The sequence below is a fragment of the Moschus berezovskii genome, chromosome 21 (assembly GCF_049115385.1).
Source record: "Moschus berezovskii isolate FMDL1 chromosome 21, NW_MosBer_1.0, whole genome shotgun sequence".
Taxonomy (NCBI): domain Eukaryota; kingdom Metazoa; phylum Chordata; class Mammalia; order Artiodactyla; family Moschidae; genus Moschus; species Moschus berezovskii.
Window position 1 is genome coordinate 39,596,515 of NC_142480.1, and position 21,371 is coordinate 39,617,885.

General features: G+C 43.8%; 1 protein-coding gene across 2 annotated transcripts in view; it reads left to right on the forward strand.

Annotated features, from left to right (window-relative positions):
- TBC1D2B (TBC1 domain family member 2B) overlaps positions 1-21,371 on the forward strand; it is a 93,033-nt gene that overhangs the window by 24,122 nt on the left and 47,540 nt on the right. For both annotated transcript variants that reach the window (XM_055418003.2, XM_055418004.2), the window contains exons 2-3: positions 889-1,042; positions 12,473-12,638. In XM_055418003.2, coding sequence (XP_055273978.1) covers positions 889-1,042; positions 12,473-12,638 — 320 coding nt within the window. The remainder of the gene's footprint in view (positions 1-888; positions 1,043-12,472; positions 12,639-21,371) is intronic.

The window sequence follows — 21,371 nt, forward strand, 5'->3', positions numbered from 1 at the left end:
CATGCGGATTCTTAACCACTGGACCACCTAGGAAGCCCACCATCTAGTTTTTAATCTGCAGTTTTCTTTGCTCACTTTCTTAGATGCTGACAGGATTTAAATATCATTATTAGATTTGAGGGAGGCCTGGTGTGCTGTGATTCATGGGGTCGCAGAGTCAGACATGACTGAGCGACTGAACTGAACTGATTAGATTTGATTTAGCAGGGATGTCATCCATACCTATGTGAGATTTGATTTCTTCAGATAGAATTCATAGGTGCTCAGAACGAAAGGGCGCTGAGAATATCAGGCCTTCCAAAAACCTTCTGAGGAAAACATTAAATTGTATCATTCTGTAATTTTAGAATTTAAAAAGATTTCTTGTTGTTAGAATTAAATTCTTTATGTGAAAGTTGCTGTTTTCTTGACCATTTGTAGTGAACAAGTCACTAATCTTGAAATTTTTTTGAGTTGTTCTTTTTAAAAATAATTTTGTATATTTATTTATTTTTGGCTATGCTGGATCTTCGTTGCTGTGTGGGCTTTTCTCTAGTTGCAGCAAGCGGGGGGTATTCTCCAGCTGCAGTGTGAAGGCTTTTCATTGCAGTGGCTTCTCTTGTTGTGGAGCATGGGCTGTAGGGCATTTGAGCTTGAGTAGTGTGTCCCATGGGCTTAGTTGCTCTGAGTCTTGTGGGATCTTCCCAGACCAGGGATGGAACCTGTGTCCCCCTGCATTGACAGGCAGATTCTTTACCACTGAGCCCCCAGGGAAGCTGCTCTTTGAGTTATTCTTAACTCTCCCTTCCATGTGTCAAAGTGTCCAGTCTGTCCTCACAAAACATAAATTTTTTTATGCTGTTTATGCTTTTGGTGACCATAACACTTTTTCCCCACTCCCTCTTGTAGGCCCCTAATCGTCAACTCATGACTTACTGGTTACAAGAACTTCAGCAGAAGAGATGGGAATATTGCAACAGCCTTGACATGGTAAAGTGGGACAGCAGGACCTCCCCGACTCCTGGAGATTTTTCTCAGGGTCTCGTGGCCAGAGATAACACAGGTAGGTGAGAGATGGAGGGCTCCCGTGTCCGTGCTTTTTGCATTGACATTTGATATATTAAGTCAACTTAGCAGAAGGACTGAGAATGAAAATAATGATGATGATCCCTTAGGAAGGGGCAGCATCCCATAGTTACTGAGGGCCTCTGCTTTCATGTACAGACTATATTCAAGCCCGACAACAACCTCAGAAGTCAGGCAAGGCTGGTGCCTAGCTCCCTAAAGAGATGGTACTGCTGAGGGCAGTGGGTAGTCAGCTGTCGTGCTGAGGTCCAGTCTGACCCCAGGGCCAGACTTCTCTCCACTCCCTCTGAAGGCGAAGCACCAACACCCACAGTCCTGTGCACGGATGTGTGTGCCTACTGGGAAGATGTTCTCAGAGCCCTCACTGTGATTCAGTGACGCTCCTTGGGAAGACGTTAAACCAGACGATAAAACTCTGGTTCCATTTTATCTTAGACCTGTGGCATTTTCACAGTTCATCCTAAGACCTAGCCAGTTGCAGTGTGGAGATAAAGTGGTTTTATATTTGAATATCAAAAAAGGTGAAGCCCCATGATCTTCTTGTGACTGTTCAGTTGTGATTACCCTATTAGAAGAGTAGGAGGATAGTTATTCAAAGCTCACCGTCCAGCCTGGCTCCTGCAGGGGCTGTGGAAGTGGAGATGGGGTGCTGTACTGTGGCTGTCTCTTCATAGAGGGAGCAGAGCAGGCCCAGAAATAGCCGGCCCCTGGGCCCTGAAGTAAGGAGTGAGAAGCCAGGCTGTCACACCAGCGTTTCTTGAGGAGTGCACTATGGGATTTAGCTGGTGTGGTGTGGTTCTCAGGCCTGTGAAGAGTTGTGGTGTGAACTTTGTCACACCTTTGAGACCTTCGCTTGGGAGAACACAGGCTACTGTAGGTTACTGGTGACCTGGCAATGTGTGCAGCTGACCAGTTTTGGAAATGAAAGCCTTCTTGGACTTTTAAAATTATTTTTCCTCCAAATTACTGTTTTACTGCCTGCCTCGTTTTTAAACAATCAACAGGTTAACCCTTTGGTCAGTGAGAAATTACTGTGTACTTCATACCTGTTAAAATGCTATGCAGTGAGAGTTCGTAGGTCATTTTCATGGATGACTTAACACCAACAACAGCAGGAGCTGAAGGGATGCCTTCCTTTTCAAGCCAAAGCCCCTCTGTGTTTAGTTCACATGTCTGCTCATTGATGACTGAGTTTTTTAAAAAGGCACTATTATAGAGCTTTGGATCAAAAGAATCTCCATAGCTCAGGATCAGTCACTGGGAATGTTTGGCAACCCTGCGGGAAGCCAGCAATATCCAAGGCAGTAGCCTTTGGCACAGGCGAGCCTGGCTTTGCCTTGGTTCCTTTATTCTGAGGACACCAAGTGTTTCTATCTCAGGGAGACTCAGGCATTAGACCAAGAGGAGGGCCACAGGAATGGCACCTAGCCCTGTGATCCTTTCATAACACACATCCTTCCTTCTTTTAAGCCGAGGTTCTGAGGCCAGGGAGCCGGAGAAAACACATGCAGCCCCCCTTGGCTCTCTGCATTTGGTTTGGGGACTGTAGTGTGGGAATTTAGAGTTGGCATCCTCTGGCATTTACTCATTCAGGAAGCAGATGCCCACGACAGGCCTGGATCCCCCTCACAGAGTTTCTAGTCCAGCAGAGGGAAGAAAAAGTGAGATCTCATGAGAGGGAAGGAACAGGGTACCAAGGGCCATGAATGGCTTAAGCATAGCTTTGGGGTGGGTGGGGACCCTCTCTGAGACCTGAGAATGACCAGGTAAGAGCAGCGCAGTGCCCTCCAGGACTAGAAGGAGGTGAGGCTCGGGGAGGAAGGCAGTGGGCAGGGAACCAAGCTGGGGGGCCCATCCAGGAGCAGGGTTGGGGGCTGGGCTGTGGGCTGGGGCTTCTGGACTCTCCTAAGAGCAGTGGAATGCCTCTGAAAATTTTATGTGTAGAAATGACTATAATTTTGAACTTCTGCCAGTTTTACAGATAACTTCTGAGAATAAATAGTTAAACTTGGGATGACCAGGTGATTTGTAAGACCGTAGTTATTCAGGAAAACAGAAAGGCTAAAGAAGGAAGTCAAGAAGAAAAGGCTAGATTTTACACCCCCCCATTTTAATCATCATCTTAGATAAAATTGGTTAAAAGATAAAATGTGTTCAGGTATGTCGTGGTGCCCTGTGCTGTTTCAGAAGCCATGCTAGTAGTCATCTGCTCAGCCTAAATCATGCTAACTCTAGCTAAGATTGAAGACATGTTTTTATTACTCTGATTTGCATTAAAAAATGAAACTTTTCCTACTGTCCTCTCCATGATACCCAGTTTTTGGTAATGTCTTCATTTGTTGCTAATGTTGTGCTCCATCAGTACTTGCCTAGCACCTAAATTCAGCACGGGGAAAGATAAACGAAATTCACGTTTCCCGGACAGGCAGCTCTGTCTAGTGGAAGAATCCCTGTGGGCCTGGGTTTGAGTCTTATCTCTGATGTTTACTGTTTGTCAGACTCTTGAGTGTGAGTCCTTTTCTCTCTAGTAAAGAGTAGCAGACTGCAGCCTGTGGAAATGAAATTTTATCGGAACAAAGCACCACTCATTTATTTCGTATTGTCTGTGGCTGCTTTTGCACACCAGTGGTAGGGTTGAATAGCTGTCACAAGACCATTTGGCTCACCAGTCTAAAATATCTGCTATCTGGCCCTTCAAGAGGAAGTATTTTTTCTGACCCCTCCTGTAATGTCTTGAGCGTCCCTCTCTTTTTGAGCCTTAGTTTCATCAACTGTGAAATGGAGATTGTTCATTCAGTCTTTGACTCCAGGCCTTCTTATATTCTAGGCATTTGCCACTGCCTGGGATATAAAGGCAGATAAGTTGTGGGCCGTGTTCTCGAAGAGTATGTGGTCTAGTGAGGGACCCAGACAGGTAAAGAGGCCTGCACGATGCAGTCTGGTAAGCACAGGGGCCTGAGGTGGGCACAGGAAGCTTATCTACACGTGCGTGTTGGAGGGTAGGATGTTGGTGGTGCCTGCGAAGGCTTCCTGGACTAGGAGATGACTGAACTGAGTCCTGAAGTCAGGTAAGAGCCAGCCTTGTGAAGCAGTGAGTGGAAAGGCCTGGAGACCCTGGAGATCAGGACCTGATGCACACGTAGAGAGGGTGGGCAGGAGTGACACAGAGAAAGCTGGGTGGATGATCAGGGACCAGACCTGGAGGGGCTTGTAAGATAAGCAAAGGCACGACCAGTGATTGGGTTGGATGTGCATTTCCGATGATTAACCATGGCCGAGAGGGAAAGAATGGATTCCTCGGCAAGAGGAGAGGAAGGGAGACCAGTTGAAAGGCTGGTCCAGCCTAGAAATCACAGTAGCAGGTAGCAGCAGAAAAGATGGGAAAAACGTGTGCAGAGTTGGAGATTGTGTAGTGAGAGAGTTAGAAGATTAAAGGTGGGATTAGCTTTGTGGGAGCAAGAGGGCAGAGGGTGCTGTCCAGGCCCCAGGCCCAGGCAGTTGGCTGGATGGGATTGGGAGGAATACTCAGGATAGCCTTGTCCCCGAACTGTCCCCACCCCCTGTAGTTCTCTTATGAGGATCACGTGGGAAACTGCAGTGTTAAGTGTAAAAATATATATTATATTCCAGTCCCAAAGAAGGGCAATGCCAAAGAATGTTCAGACTATCACACAGTTGCACTTTTTTCACATGCTAGCAAGGTAATGCTCACAATCCTTCAAGCTCTCGGCTTCAACAGTATGTGAACCAAGAAATTCCAGATATATAAGCTGGATTTAGAAAAGGCAGAGGAACCAGCGATCAAATTGCCAACATCTGGTGGATCATAGAAAAAGCAAGAGAATTCCAGAAAAAACATCTGCTTCATTGACTACACTAAAGCCTTTGACTATGTGGGTCACAACAAACTGTGGAAAATTCTTATAGAGATGGGAATATCAGACCACCTAATCTGCTTCCTGAGAAACCTGCATGCAGGTCAAGAAGCAATAGTTAGAACTGGACATGGAACAACGGACTGGTTCAAAATTGGGAAAGGAGTACATCAAGACTATAAATTGTCATCCTACTTATTTAACTTTTATGTAGAGTACATCATGCGAAATGCTGGGCTGGATTAATCACAAGCTAGAATCAGGATTGCTGGGAGAAATATCAATAACTTCAGATATGCAGATAACACCACCCTAGTGGCAGAAAGCAAGGAGGAACTAAAACAGCCTCTTGATGAAGGTGAAAGAAGAAAGGGAAAAAGCTGGTTTAAAACTCAACATTCAGAAAACTAAGATCATGGCATCCCGTCCCATCACTTCATGGCAAATAGATGGGAAAAAATGGAAACTTTATTTTCTCGGGCTCCAAAATCACTGTGGACAGTGACTACAGCCACGAAATTAGAAGACGCTTGCTCTTTGGAGAAAAGCTATGACAAACCTAGACAGTGTATTAAAAAGCAGAGACATTACTTTGCCTACAAAGGTCCACTAATCAAAGCTATGGTTTTTCCAGTAGTCATGTACGGATGTGAAAGTTGCACCATAAAGAAGGCTGAAAGTTTAAAGAAAGTTTAGTTGCTCAGTCGTGTCCAACTCTTTGCGACCCCATGGACTGTAGCCTACCAGGCTCCTCCATCCATGGGATTTTCCAGGCAAGAATACTGGAGTGGGTTGCCATTTCCTTCTCCAGGGGATCTTCCTGACCCAGGGATCAAACCCGGGTCTCCCACGTTGTAGGCAGACTCTTTACCGTCTGAGCCACCAGGGAAGTCAAAGAAGGCTGAGCACCAAAGAATTGATGCTTTTGAACTGTGGCACTGGAGAAGACTCTTGAGAGTTCCTTCGACAGCAATGAGATCAAACTAATCAATCCTAAAGGAAGTCAGCTCTGAATATTCATTGGAAGGACTGATGCTGAAGTTTAAAGCTGAAGCTCCAAAACTTTGGCCACTTGATGTGAAGTGCCAACTCATTGGAAAAGACCCTGATGCTGGGAAAGATGGAGGGCAGGAGGAGAAGAGGTCGACAGAGGACGAGATGCTTGGATGGCATCATTGACTCAATGGACATGAGTCTGAGCAAACTCCAGGAGATGGTGAAGGACAGGGAAGCCTGGCATACTGCAGTTAATAGGGTCACAAAGAGTCAGACATGACTGAGCGACTGAACAACATACACACACGTATACATACATATGGGCTTCCCTGGTGGCTCATCAGTAAAGAGTCTTGATTGTAGTGCGGAGATGCTAGTTTGATCCCTGGGTCAGGAAGAACCCCCTGGAGAAAGAAAATGGCAACCCACTCCAGTATTCTTGCCTGGGAAATCCCATGGACAGAGTAGCCACGTGGGCTCCAGTCCATGGGATCACAATCAGACAGGACTGAGCAACGAACCAACAACAGCAATATATACATACATATTATAATTTTGAATCCCTTAGGGTTCCATTCAGGTGCAATTAATGGAAAACCTAGTAGGGACTTCATTGGAAGGACTGATGCTAAAGCTGAAACTCCAATACTTTGGCCACCTCATGCGACGAGTTGACTCACTGGAAAAGATTCTGTTGCTGGGAGGGATTGGGGGCAGGAGGAGAAAGGGACGACAGAGAATGAGATGGCTGGATGGCATCACCGACTCGATGGACATGAGTTTGAGTGAACTCCGGGAGTTGGTGATGGACAGGGAGGCCTGGCGTGCTGTGATTCATGGGGTTGCAAAGAGTCGGACACGACTGAGCAACTGAACTGAACTGAACTGAGTAGGGACTTACAAGTAGAGATTTGTGTCTCACGATGGCAGTTCCTAGTTGGCAAAGCTCCCCCCACCAGTGCCACTGAGGGACCCATTCTGCCCTCCTTTGGAAGTGACACCCATATCAAATAGGAGAAAGCTTTCCTGGAAACTATCACTTTTTGCCTCATTAGCTAGAACTGTCACAGGACCAGCCCTTGCTGGAATGGAGTTTGAGGAGGCAAGTGTTTTAGCTGAGCATGTGGCCACCTCAAAACCAGGGTCTGTGAGGAAGAGCTGGAACGGAGTTTGGATAGGCAGTTGGCACTGTCACATAATTGCTCACATTAAATTTGTTTTCTAGGCTTCATGTTTCCAGAGGAAGAGTCTGTTCATCTGTGTGATTGGAATTTGCAGCCGTATATTAGTCAGACAGATATTAGAAAGTGGGATGACTGTCACTGTTTTATCTGGTCTGTCCGCCTTTCATCGGCAGCCTGGCTTCTGAAAGTGTGCCATGCCTCAGACGCCTCTGTATGTCTTCCATGTTTGGATAGATAAAGACCTAGTTCCAACACAAAGGAATAATTTGCAAAGATAAAATCAAGAATCTGCCGACCTTCAGAGCTGTTGGGAGAGAGAGAGCCAGAACCCAGATGCACGATGTGTGTGCTGCACTTTCTGTATACTCCATTTCCCATCTAAACGAATAGGCGAACAAGTGAGGGAAAACAGGACTTTGTTTTTTAAGACTTCTTGAGAGTTCCGGAATACAGAAGCCCTTACGATCATAGGAGGCTTCAGTGCCCAAGTGCCTGTTTGAGTTCAGGGGTGTTTCTCGCAGAAAACGGTCCAGTGCAGATGGTTTGAGGGATGGTCGCACATTTCCTCCTCTGAAACAGCTGCGAGAGTAACCGCCGTGGAGCTGGCGGCTTGTGTGGGAGCAGGGGGAGGGGAAGGGAAGTGGCCGCTGGGTCCAGCCCTCCCCCAGCGTGTGCTGGGCGCTCTGAGCACGTGCTGGGACTGGAGGGAGGGAACCCGTAGGGTAGGATGCAGACCCCACGTTGGCAAAGCCACAGGAATTCCACCAAATCGTTTAATGTCCCAGTTCCCCAAAGTCATCAAAGAAGCTGTGCTTTTATATAATCCTGTTTGTAAAATTCTGCAGAACGCCATGTGTTGTTGTGACGTGTAAGTCATGGCAATTATCAACCTCGAGGCTGAGAGGCAGCCTGATCTAGTGCAGAAAGTGCGTGGAACCTCGGGCACACACCATTTCCCCACCTGGGAACAAGATGCTCCCTGAGGTTCCTCCTGGATTGAAGTTTCTGTGATTCCTGATATCAGGCTGTGACAGGGAGGGAGATGATGAGCAGGGTTAGCTTCCAGCTCTATCTCTGGGGAGCCCATGGGAGCCTCCTGAAGAAGATCTGCAGGAGACTGTCCACGGTGGACTGGACTGTGGCGCCCGTGGAGACGGGCCGAGCCCAGCTTTGAGTGGGATGGCGTGCAGTGAATGTTGGGGGGTGGATGGGGGCACTGAGCATGATGCAGGAGTGCATGGAGGCATGAGAAGGCAAGAGAGAGAAGCCCTGGATTGGGGTGTGCTCCCCCCCGCGTCACTCAGGGGGTCTCAGGGGCGAGGTGGCAGGAGAGGGGGAGTCAGGAGGGATGGTGAGCATAGATTCTTAGAGAACGGCAGGGCATGCTGCCTCCTGCCCTCAGCCCATAGCAGGCCCTTCCTCCGCACCACGGCCGTCGTCCTTCATGCCTTCCTTCGGCCGTTTACCAGTGTTCATCGAGCCCCCCTCTGTGTCTGCTGTGGGGTATGTGGCCGTCAGCACATCAGACAGGGGTCCGATTCTCCCAAGATTTACATCCTTGGTGTGGCTTGGGAGAGAGCAGATGGGCAAGTCATTAACCAGACACGTGGGCTGGTCCACCCCAGGGCCTCTGAGACCCGGTGGGTTGCTGCCTCTGCTTCCTTTTGGGGTAGACACACACTGTACCCTCACTTGGAAGGTAACTATGCTGCTTCCGACCACTCCTTCACAAGCTGGATTAAACTCACTTTGATAAAGGGGAAAGCTTTTTCAGGTTAGCCCCACTCTGAGTGGCCTCTGCCAGCTCCCAGTGAGGACCCACAGGCTCTCTCTTGCAGTAACTTTGCCACACATGGGAATGGCCTCTCCCCAGAGCTCTTTCCTCATTTCTTGGATGATGCTGCGTCTTGGCGCTCTGCTCTGCCCTCTTTGAGGTTGCTGGCGGGGGGCTAGGATCAGGAGAGGAGGGGAAGACTCACGGAGGTGACCAGATGTGAGCAGGAGCTTCCCCTATGTGGGGCCCCTGGGGCCCCTGGTGTTAGACTGCATCCAGTGGGAAAGACTCCTAGAGATCTGGGAATGGCCACACTGGGACGATAGAAGCTCTGCTGGAATCAGAACCCAGGAATGTAAAATTTGTAGTCCAAAACTTGCTCAGGAGTATCATTTAGGCATTTGAAAATTTTCAAAAATAACAAAGATCTAAACACCAAAACTCTTCAAGCACAGACTCTTCCCCCACTGCAGCTGCATGGTAAAGCACATGTTTGTGAACCCAGTCCATCCTCTTGAGGCTTTAAGGAAATACTGTCCTGTCCTAGTTTGTGTCCTCCTTGAAGTGGTCCCCTGAATGCTAATGTTAGTACATGTATTGAGGAGAAGCCAGCAACTCCGCTTTTAATTAAGGAAACCTCCACGTGGTCTTTTTAAAACCCCAAAGCAGACAAAACAATAATAGCTAAAACTGGGAAATGGCTTCTTTTTCACATCAGATAATGACTTTGAGAAATGGTCTGTTTTGCCAACATCCTCCCTGGCTCCAGTCCTGTTTCTGCACCCCACCCCCAGGGCCTGAGTTCCTCAGGAAGCATTTCCAGCGTGAGCCCAGGGCTGCTGCAAGGGCTGGGCGTCCTGGTCATGGGCGCTGGGCTGTGCTAGCGCCCTTGACAGTCTCACCCGCAGAGGGGCCGTGCGTCACCTCGCTGCCGACCCACACAGGAAGAAGGGGCTGGACTCGGCTCGAGTCAGAAACAGGTGCAGTGCATTGTGCTTATTTCCTGGCTTGGCTTCAAGCTGTGCTGCTTCGCCTGCGAGGGGTCTGTGAAAGACCAGCCTCTGGAAAGCCTGGGTGTTGACTTTACCTTTGCCTAAAGAAGAGGTGTGCCCGTGTGCCCACTGACTGACACATGCTCACAGATGTCGGGTGCCCGCCTCTGCCCAGTGCAGTCATGCACCGCTACGCAGTCGTTGCTGCAGAGACTCTGGTCTTCCGTGTCCTGACAGACGAAGTAGGTGGAGGAGACTGGACCCCGTTAGTGGTGTTTGAACTTGGCTTGTTTTTGTTTGTTTTTTGGAACTCTTTTTTTCTTTCCCCAAATGAAATCTCAAGGGGAACCCCAGGATATAAAAGAGTGAAAAGAGGAACCACTGTGGTTGAAGCTGAGGGCAGGACCCCTTCCTTCTGTCCCGTGGAAAATCCCCAAGGCATCTCCTGGATCCTGAGACTCAGAGGAAGGTCTGGATACCAGGGACTCGATGCATTCGGTGGTGACTTGGAGCTTAACGTTTTATTGTTTTATGTCTTTCTCCTAGATGTGTTCTCCTTTAGGGCAAGAACTCTGATCGTTTGTTGTACCCTAATCACCTAATGCTTCATACACAGTTGTCGTTTGAATCAGGAATTAGGTGGTTTGTAATTTCTGGCGTTCTTGACTTAATCTTGTAATCTATTGCTAAGCCCATAGTTCTTCTGTCTCCCAACACAAATTCTTGCTTTTCCTACTCAGAACCCTACTATGAGCCAGGCGTTGACTCTCCTGGCCAGGCCCCAGTTCCCCTGATGGATACACAGCAGTCACTTCATGTTACACCCAGCATACTTTTCCCAATGTGTTTCCGGAGCCCTTCCCACAATGACTACGGTCAAGTGAGTGACCTGCCAACCAAGTGTGAGCCCATCAATAGGTGTTCTCATTTGGACATCAGTTTTCAAGGACCCCTGACTCCAGTACTTCCTGTGCTCTGCCTTCTCTGTCTTCCTGTGCTCAGTGACCTTCACAGTGACTTGTCCTGAGTGAACTCAGGTTGTGTGCTCATCTGATTAGAAAGTAAAATTTTCCTTGGATATCAGTGTCCAGCATTCCATTCTGATTATTTCCACTGAAAGTGATGATTGACATTACCAGTCTAGGGATGCTTTATTCCAGGGAAGTATGGATCAAATTGATTATCATGAAACAGTGTTAAATTCTGTTTACAAACATGTATATTCTCAGAGAGATTATACAGTTGGGAAGAATACAAAATATTTATTATTGGATACATTTTATCAGAACTTTAGAAAAGTAAGTTTTTATTATGGGAAATTTTAAGCATATGCAAGGAGAAGGAAATGGCAACCCACTCCAGTGTTCTTGCCTGGAGAATCCCAGGGACGGGGGAGCCTGGTGGGCTTCCATCTATGGGGTCACACAGAGTCGGACACGACTGAAGTGACTTAGCAGCAGCAGCAGCAGCAAAGAGAGAATAACATATTACCCACATGTTTATTAGGTAGTTTCAACAATTAGTATTTCATGACCCATTTTGTTTCATTGATATACTTACCCACTTTATTTTATTATTTGGAAGCAAATAACATGTTGTTTGGGCCAGATATCATTTATTTGTTAAATAACAAAATATTGTTATCTTGAAGCAAATTCTGGGCAGCATATCATTGCAACCTCAAATATTTCAAATGCTTACATTTTTAAGATATAGTCTCAGATTTGATCAGGCTTTTGCATCAATGCATTTGCCCGTGAAGTTACTGAACTGCTGGCCTTTGTGTGCAGACTTATTTTTTCAGTGTCACTATTTGCAATTAGCAAGTATGTATATATTCTATTCCCCTCACTTTCTTACAGAAAATGGCATTAGTGTAATCTGGTCTGCAATTTTTTTTTTAACATAGCAGTTTATCCTGGAAATTGTTCCTTATCGATATAGGTAAGTGGACCATGATCACAGCTGTATACTGGGTTTACTGATCTACAGGACAGCGGAGATGGGCTCTAGCTATTTTCCCTGTGCTGTTGCTGTTAACACTTGATGGTTTGAAGCATGTACAACCTTCCTCTGAAGAACGGGGATCAACTTTAGATGAAAATGGTTACAGAACACTCTAGCCATCTACAGATTGTATTTTTATGTAGTACACATTAAAAATATACTGTAATATTGGACTTCCGTGGTGGTAAAGTGTATAAGAATCCACCTGCCAGTGCAGGGGGCACAGGTTCAATCCTTGGTCTGGGAAGATCCCACGAACCTTGCAGCACCTAAGCCCATGCACCACACTCTTGAAGCCCGAACGCCCTAGAGCCTGTGCTCTGCAACAAGAGAAGCCACCGCAATGAGAAGCCCGTGCACTGCAATGAAGAGTAGCCTCTACTCACCCCAACTAGAGAAAGGCTGCGTGCAGCAACGAAGACCCAGCGCTACCAAAAATAAATAAACAACACTTAAAACTACTGTAATATATATCATGTAAATTTTCATATAGTTTATGTAAAAAATAATGTATTATGTAGGCTGTCAAGTTCCCTGTGGAATCATTGAATAACTGACACTTGTTTGCTTTTCTTTCAGATCTAATTAACCTGCACTCAAATGCTTCTGCAGAAAAAGCCAGAAATGTCCTAGCTGTGGAAGCTGCCCCTGGAGAGCTGGTAGGAGAGCAAGCTGCAAATCAGCCCGCCCCAGGGCCTCCAAATTCTATTAACTTCTCTTTTAAACAGTGGGGCACGGAGCTCAGGTGAGTCTTTGGAAAGCATTATGTGAAACTGAAAATGGATTATTTCTGATAATGTATAATTTTATATGTGAAATTATAAAATCACCTGGCATTTGTGAAGGTATTGGTCACAAGGTACTTTCACATACTTTTAGCTTGTATAGGACTCCTGTTACGTGCCTGATGCTTTCACACTCAGGGTGTAAACTTAATTGTTTGAGTCTTACCATACTCAGTGATTGACATATGGTCATATGGTTGACATTATACAGAGACAACAGTTGGCTCGGGAGGAGTCCTTGTCTAAGGTCACAATGCTCCCAGGCTGCAGAGTTGAATGAGCATCACCACAGTCACTTTCAGAATAATTTTCACCACCCCAAAAAGAAACCCCAGGACCCATTAGCAATCCCTTCCTGTTTCCCCCAAACACCGTCTTCCTATCCTGTCCTTGGTAGCCACTACTTTTTTGTCTCAGTGGATTTGCCGAATCTGCATATTTCATAGGAGTGACATCCTACAGTATCTCGTCTTGCTTCTTTCCCTGAGCGTAATGTTTTTAAGGTTTTCATCCAAGTTGTAGCATGTATCAGTACTTCATTAATATTTCATTTCTCTTGATTGTGGGATAATACTCCATTATGTGGGTATACCACATTTTGTTTATCTGTCCTTCAGTTAATGGGCATTTGGATTCTTTCCACTTTGGGGCTACTATGAATACAGTTGCTATAAACATCTGTGTGCAGGTTTTATGAAGACATAATTTTTCAACTTCTTTGTGTAAATATCAAGGAACATGTTGGATCATATGGTAAGAGTATGTTGAGTTTTGTAAGAAACTGCCAGGTGGTCTTCTGAAACGTACCACTTTGCCTTTGTTTCTACCAACAATAAATGAGAGTTCCTGTTGCTCCACGTCCTTGCCAGCGTTTCATGTCATCAGTGTTCCAGGTTTTGGCTGTTTCAGTAGCTGTTTAGTAGTAGTTATTTTAATTTTCATTTCCTCGATGACATATGATGTGGACCATTTTTCATATGCATATTTGCCACTTGTTTATCTTCTTTGGTGGAGTGTCTGTTAAGGTCTTTGGCCATTTTTAAGATTGGGTTGTTTGTTTTCTTATTGCTGCATTTTAAGGACTCTTTGTGTATTTTGAATAGCAGTCCTTTATCAGATTTGTCTTTTGTAAATATATTTTCCCAGTCTGTGGCTATCATCTAATTCTCTCGATACTGCCTTTCACAGAGCAGAAGTTTTTAATTTTAATCAAGTCCAGCTTATCAATTATTTCTTTCAAGATCATGTCTTTGTTACTGTATCTAAAAAGGCTTCACCATACCCAAGGTTGTGTAGGTTTCCTTCTATGTTAACGTTAACTTGTAGTTCTATAGTTTTGAGTTTAACATTTGCATCTTGTGATCCTTTTGTGAGTCAATTTTTGAGTCAGTATGGTCTCTGTGTCTGGTTCTTTATTTTGCATGTGAGAATCTAGTTGCTTCAGCACTATTTGTTGAAGAGGTAATCTTTGCTCCATTGTATTGTCTTTGCTTCTTTGCCAGTGGTCAGTTGGTTGTGTTTATACGGTGCTATTTCTGGGTTCTCTGTTCTGTCTATTAATGGATTTGTCTGTCCTTTTTCCAGTTCCGCACTGTCTTGATTGCCATGGCTTCACAGTCGGTCTCAAAGCAGGACAGCGTCAGTCTTCCGGCTTTATTCTCCTTCAGTTATTGTGTTGGGTAGTCTAAGTCTTTTCCCTCTCCTTGTAAACGTTAGAGTCATTTTGTTGATAATCACAAAATAACTTGCCAGGATTTTGATTGGGGTTGCATTGCTTCCCAGGTGGTGCTAGTGGTAAAGAACCCACCTGCCAATGCAGTAGATGTAAGAAGCACAGGTTCAATACCCTGGGCGAGAAGATCTCCTGTAAGAGGGCACTGTGACCCACTCCAGTATTCTTGCATGGAGAATCCCAAGGACAGAGGAGCCTGGTGGGCTATGAGCCATAGGGTCGCAAAGAGTCAGACACGACTGAAGTGACTTAGCATGCATGCACACATTGAATCTATAGATAAAATCGGGAAGAACTGACAATACTGAGGCTTTCTCACCACGAGGGTGGAATATTTCTCCATTTATTTTGTTCTTCTTTGACTTCATTCATCAGAGTTTTGTGGTTTTCTTTACATATAGATCTTATATATACATTTTGTTAGATTTATATGCCTAAGTATTTTGCTTTCTTGGTGCTAATGTAGATGATCATGTATTATTAATTTCAAATTCCACTTGTTCATTGTTGGTATGTAGGAAAACAGTTGAATTTTGTATGTTAATCTCATATTGTGCAACCTTGCTATGATCACTTACTAGTCCCAAGAATGTTTTGGTTAATCTCTTCAGGTTTTCTACATAGATGGTTGTGTCGTCTATAAACAGTTTTATGTCTTCCTCACCAATATCTTTACTTTCTTTTCTTTGCCTTATTGCATTAACAAGATTTCCAGTACAGAGCTGAAAAGGAGTGGTGGGAGGAGGCATCTTTGCCTGGTACATGGTCTTAGTGGGGGTTTCCCCAGGGGCTCAAGTGGTAAAGAATCTGCCTGCAACGCAAGTAACACAGGAGACCCGGGTTCAGTACCCGGGTCGGGAAGATCCGCAGGAGGAGGAAATGGCAACCCACTCCAGTAATCCTGCATGGAGAATCCCATGGACAGAGGAGCCTGGTGGGCTGCACTCCATGGGGTTGCACACAGTCGGACACAACTTGGCACACACTCACTCAGCCTTAGCCTGGTCTTAGTGACAATGCTTCAGGTTTCTTGCCACTAAATAGGATGCTAGTTTTAGGATTTTTTGTAGATTGTCTTTATCAAGTTGAGAAAGTTCCCTGTGTTCCTAGTTTATTGAGGGTTTTTATCATGAATGGGTGTTGGATTTTGTCAGACCCTTTTTCTGCATGAATTGATATGATTATGTGGTTTTCCTTTTCTAGTTTGTGATATGATGAATTATGTTAATTGATTTTGAATGTTGAATGAGTCTTGCTTCCCTGGGATAAATCTTAGTTCGTTGTGAAGTATAGTTCTTTTTATACATTGTTGAATTTGATTTGCTAATATTTTGTTGAGGATTTTTATATCTGTGTTCATGAGAGACATTGGTCTGTAGTTTCTTTTCTTATACTGTCTTTGGTTTGGCAGTAGGGGAATACTGGCCTCATATAATGAGTTAGGAAGTATTCTTTCTGCTTCTATTCTCTGAAAGAGACTGGATAATTAATATAATTTCTTTCTTAAATGTTTAGTAAAATTCACCAGTGAACCCATCTGCATCTGTGCTTTCTGTTTTAGAAGATTATTGATTCCATTTAAAAAGCATGTATATCCTATTCAGATCATTTATTTCTTCTCGTGTGAGTTTTGGTGGATTGTGCCTCTCAAGGAATTGGTCCATTTCATCTAAGTTATCAGATTTATGGCAATTGAGTTGTTTGTTGTATTTCTTGCTTATTCTTTTAATTTCCAAAGAATCCGTGGTTATTTTCCCTCTTTAATCTCTGATATTAGTAATTAGCATCATTTCTTTTTTCCTTAGTTAGCCTAGCTAGAGACTTATCACACCAGTTGATCTCTTCAAAGAACCAGCTTTGTTTCATTTTTTCTGTACTGATTTCCTGTTTTCAATTTTATTGATTTCTGCTCTGATTTTCTGCTTACTTTGGATTTAATTTGCTCTTTTTTTTCTAGTGTCCTAAGGTAGAAACTTAGATTATTGATTTTAGATCTTTCATCTTTTCTATTATATACACCAATGCTATAAATTTCCCTCTAAGCATTGGTTTTGCTGCATCATGCAGATTTTGATAATTTACTTGTTCATTTAGTTAAAAATATTTTAAAACTTATTTTGAGACGTCTTCTTTGACTCACATGTCAATTGGACATGTGTTGTTTAATCTCTACATACTTGAAGATTTTCTTGTTGTTAATACCTTTCTGTTACTGATTTCTGGTTTAATTCTGCTGTGGTCTAAAACCAGACGTTGTATGATTTCTGGTCTTTAAATTTGTTAATGTGTATTTTATGGCCCAGAATGTAATCTGTCTTGATGAGTGTTCCATATGAGGAAAACGTATTTTCTGCTTTTGCTGGATGAAGTACTTTGTAGATGTCATTTATATCAAGGTGATTAATGGTGTTGTTGAGTTCGCCTGTGTCCTTGTTGGTTTTTTGCCTGCTGGATTTGTCTGTGTCAGATAGAGGGGAACTGAAGCCTCCGTCTGTGGTGGTGGATTCGTCTGTTTCTCCTCTCAGGGCTATCAGTTTTTGCCTCACATACTTTTAAGTGCCCTGTTGTTAGCTGCATACACATTAAGAATGCTTATGTCTTCTTGAATAATTGACCCCTTTATCATCATGTCCTGGCCTTCTTTATCCCTGATAACTTCCCTTACTTTGAAGTCCACTCTGAATTTAATATAGCTCTCCCGCTTTCTTTTGTTTCATGTTAGCACAATATATTTTGTGTCTTTATTTTAAAGTGGATTTCTTGCAGATAACATAGTTGTGAACTGATTTTCGATGAGTTCTGGCAGTTTGCGTCTTTTGATTGATACATTTACACCGTTGACTTTCAAAGTGATTATTGATTTAGTTGGATTAATGTATACTGCATTCATTACTATGTTTTCTGCTAACATTTGTTGTCCTTGTTCTTTGTTGCTATTTTTGTCTTCCACTTTCTTACTGCCTTTTCTGGTTTAATTGAGCATTTTTTATGATTACATTTTCTTTCCTTACTTGGCACATCAGTTATACTTTTTTTTTTTTAACCAATGGCAAGCCTCTCCAGTACTCTTGCCTAGAAAATCCCATGGATGGAGGAGCCTGGTAGGCTGCAGTCCGTGGGGTCGCTGAGGGTCAGACATGACTGAGCGACTTCACTTTCACTTTTCACTTTCACACCTTGGAGAAGGAAATGGCAACCCACTCCAGTGTTCTTGCCTGGAGAATCCCAGGGACGGAGGAGCCTGGTGGGCTTCCGTCTATGGGGTCGCACGGAGTCGGACACGACTGAAGTGACTTAGCAGCAGCAGCAGTGGTTGCCCTAGGGTTTCCAATATATGTTTACAACGAATCCAAGTCCACTTTGAAATAACACTATTCCACTTTAAAGGTTGTGTGAGTATAACAACAAAATAATCCTAATTATCTACTCTAGTTCCTTATATCATTGCTGCAGCTGCCTTATATCATTGCTGTTATTCATTTCACTTATATATAAAGCGTAAATAGCACGTATATACAAAATATATATACATAAGCATCCACAATATATGCATAATATAAGTTTATACATAAATTCCTTATGATTATACAGTGGAAGTGAGAAATAGATTTAAGGGACTAGATCTGATAGAGTGCCTGATGAACTATGGACGGAGGTTCGTGACATTGTACAGGAGACAGGGATCAAGACCATCCCCATGGAAAAGAAATGCAAAAAAGCAAAATGGCTGTCTGAGGAGGCCTTACAAATCGCTGTGAAAAGAAGAGAAGCGAAAAGCAAAGGAGAAAAGGAAAGATATAAGCATCTGAATGCAGAGTTCCAAAGAATAGCAAGGAGAAATAAGAAAGCCTTCCTCATCAATCAATGCAAAGAAATAGAGGAAAACAACAGAATGGGAAAGACAAGAGATCTCTTCAAGAAAATTAGAGATTCCAAGGGCACATTTCATGCACAGATGGGCTCAATAAAGGACAGAAATGGTATGGACCTAACAGAAGCAGAAGATATTAAGAAGAGGTGGCAAGAATACACAGAAGAACTGAACAAAAAGGATCTTCATGACCCAATTCATCACGATGGTGTGCTCACTCACCTAGAGCCAGACATCCTGGAATGTGAAGTCAAGTGGGCCTTAGAAAGCACTACAAACAAAGCTAGTGGAGGTGATGGAATTCCAGTTGAGCTATTTCAAATCCTGAAAGATAATGCTGTGAAAGTGTTGCACTCAATATGCCAGCAAATTTGGAAAACTCAGCAGTGGCCACAGGACTGGAAAAGGTCAGTTTTCATTCCAATCCCAAAGAAAGGCAGTGCCAAAGAATGCTTAAACTACCGCATAATTGCACTCATCTCACACGCTAGTAAAGTCATGCTTAAAATTCTGCAAGCCAGGCTTCAGCAATACATGAACGTGAACTTCCAGATGTTCAAGCTGGTTTTAGAAGAGGCAGAGGAACCAGAGATCAAATTGCCAACATCCACTGGATCATCGAAAAAGCAAGAGAATTCCAGAAAAACATCTATTTCTGCTTTATTGACTGTGTGGATCACAATAAACTGCGGAAAATTCTGAAAGAGATCGGAATACCCGACCACCTGACCTGTCTCTTGAGAAACCTATATGCAGATCAGGAATCAACAGTTAGACTGGACGTGGAACAACAGACTGGTTCCAAATAGGAAAAGGAGTATGTCAAGGCTGTATATTGTCACCCTGCTTATTTCACTTATATGCAGAGTACATCATGAGAAATGCTGGGCTGTATGAAGCACAAGCTGGAATCAAGATTGCTGGGAGAAATATCAATAATCTCAGATACGCAGATGATACCACCCTTATGGCAGAAAGTGAAGAGGAACTAAAAAGCCTCTTGATGAAAGTGAAAGAGGAGAGTGAAAAAGTTGGCTTAAAGCTCAACATTCAGAAAACTAAGATCATGGCACATGGTCCCATCACTTCATGGGAAATTGATGGGGAAACAGTGGAAACAGTGTCAGACTTTATTTTGGGGGGCTCCAAAATCACTGCAGGTGGTGATTGCAGCCATTAAATTAAAAGACACTTACTCCTTGGAAGGAAAGTTATGACCAACCTAGATAGCATATTAAATAGCAGAGACATTACTTTGCCAACAAAGGTCCGTCTAGTCAAGGCTACGATTTTTCCAGTGGTCATGTATGGATGTGAGAGTTGGACTGTGAAGAAAGCTGAGCACCGAAGAATTGATGCTTCTGAACTGTGGTGTTAGAGAAGACTCTTGAGAGTCCCTTGGACTGCAAGGAGATCCAACCAGTCTATCCTAAAGGAGACCAGTCCTGAGTATTCATTGTGAGGACTGATGCTGGGGCTGAAGCTCCAATACTTTGGCCACCTCATGCGCGACGAGTTGACTCACTGGAAAAGACTCTGATGCTGGGAGGGATTGGGGGCAGGAGGAATAGGGGACGACAGAGGATGAGATGGTTGGATGGCATCACCAACTCGATGCATATGAGTTTGGGTGAACTCCGGGAGTTAGTGATGGACAGGGAGGCCTGGTGTGCTGCAATTCATGGGGTCGCAAAGAGTCGGACACGATTGAGCGACTGAACTGAACTGAAAACATATATCAGCATAACATATACATGCAAATAGATAGAGAAACAATGGAAACAGTGAGAGCCTTTGTTTTCTTGGGCTCCAAAATCACCACAGATGGTGACTTCAGCCATGAAATTAAAAGACGCTTCCTCCTTGGAAGAAAAGCTGTGACCAACCTAGACAGCATATTAAAAAGCAGAGACATTACTTTGCCAACAAAGGTCCATCTAGTCAAAGCTATGGTTTTTCCAGTAGTCATGTACAGATGTGAGAGTTGGACTATAAAAAAATCTGAGTGCCAAAGAATTGATGCTTTTGAACTGTGGTGTTGGAGAAGACGCTTAAGAGTCCCTTGGATTTCAAGGAGATCCAACCAGTCCATTCTAAAGGAAGTCAGTCCTGAATATTCATTGGAAGGACTGATGCTGAAGCTGAAACTCAAATACTTTGGCCACCTGATGTGAAGAACTGACTCATGTGAAAAGACCCTGATGATGGGAAAGATTGAAGGCGGGAGGAAAAGGGGACAACAGAGGATGTGATGGTTGGATGGCATCACCAACTTGATGGACATGAGTTTGAGGGAGCTCTGGGAGGTGGTGATGGACAGAGAAACCTGGTGTGCTGCAGTCAGTGGGGTTGCAAAGAGTTGGACACCACTGAGCAACTGAACTGAACATATACATAACAAGTGTACAAAAGTGTACATTCCTGGTATTATTATTTTGAATAGACTGTTATATGTTAGATCAATTAGAATAAGGAAAATGTTTTTATTTTACTTTTATTTATTCCTTCTTCAGTACTCTTCCTTTATGTTGAATCTGAGTTTCTTACCTATATTATTTTTCTTCTTTCTAAAGAAATATTTCTTGCAAGGCAAATCTACTAGCAACAGATTCCCTCAAAAATTTTTTTCTTTTTTTTGCCTGAGAAAGTCTTTACTTTTTTTTTTTAAAAATTCTCCTTCACTTTTGAAGGATAATTTCACACTTTACAGAGTTCTCGGGTGGTGGGTTAATTTTTTTTCTCTCGACACTCTAACTATTTCAGTCTATTTTTATTTGCAGGGTTTCTGAGGAGAGGCCACATATAGTTGTCTTTGTTCCTCTATAGGTAAGGTAGTTATTTTCCTCTGGCTTCTTTCAGAATTTTTTATCTTTGATTTTCTGTGATTTGAAAATGGTATGCCATGATACAGGCTTTTTGGCCTTTATTGTTCCAAGCATTTCTTCTTTCCCCCCATCTTTCTTCTACTTCCGGTGTTCCCATTGTGTGTATGTTGTACCCTTGGTGGTTGTCCCATGGTCTTCAGACGCTCTCTTCCTTTTTCTTTCCAGTCTTTCTTCTCTTGGCCTTTTAGTTTTGGGGGATTCAATC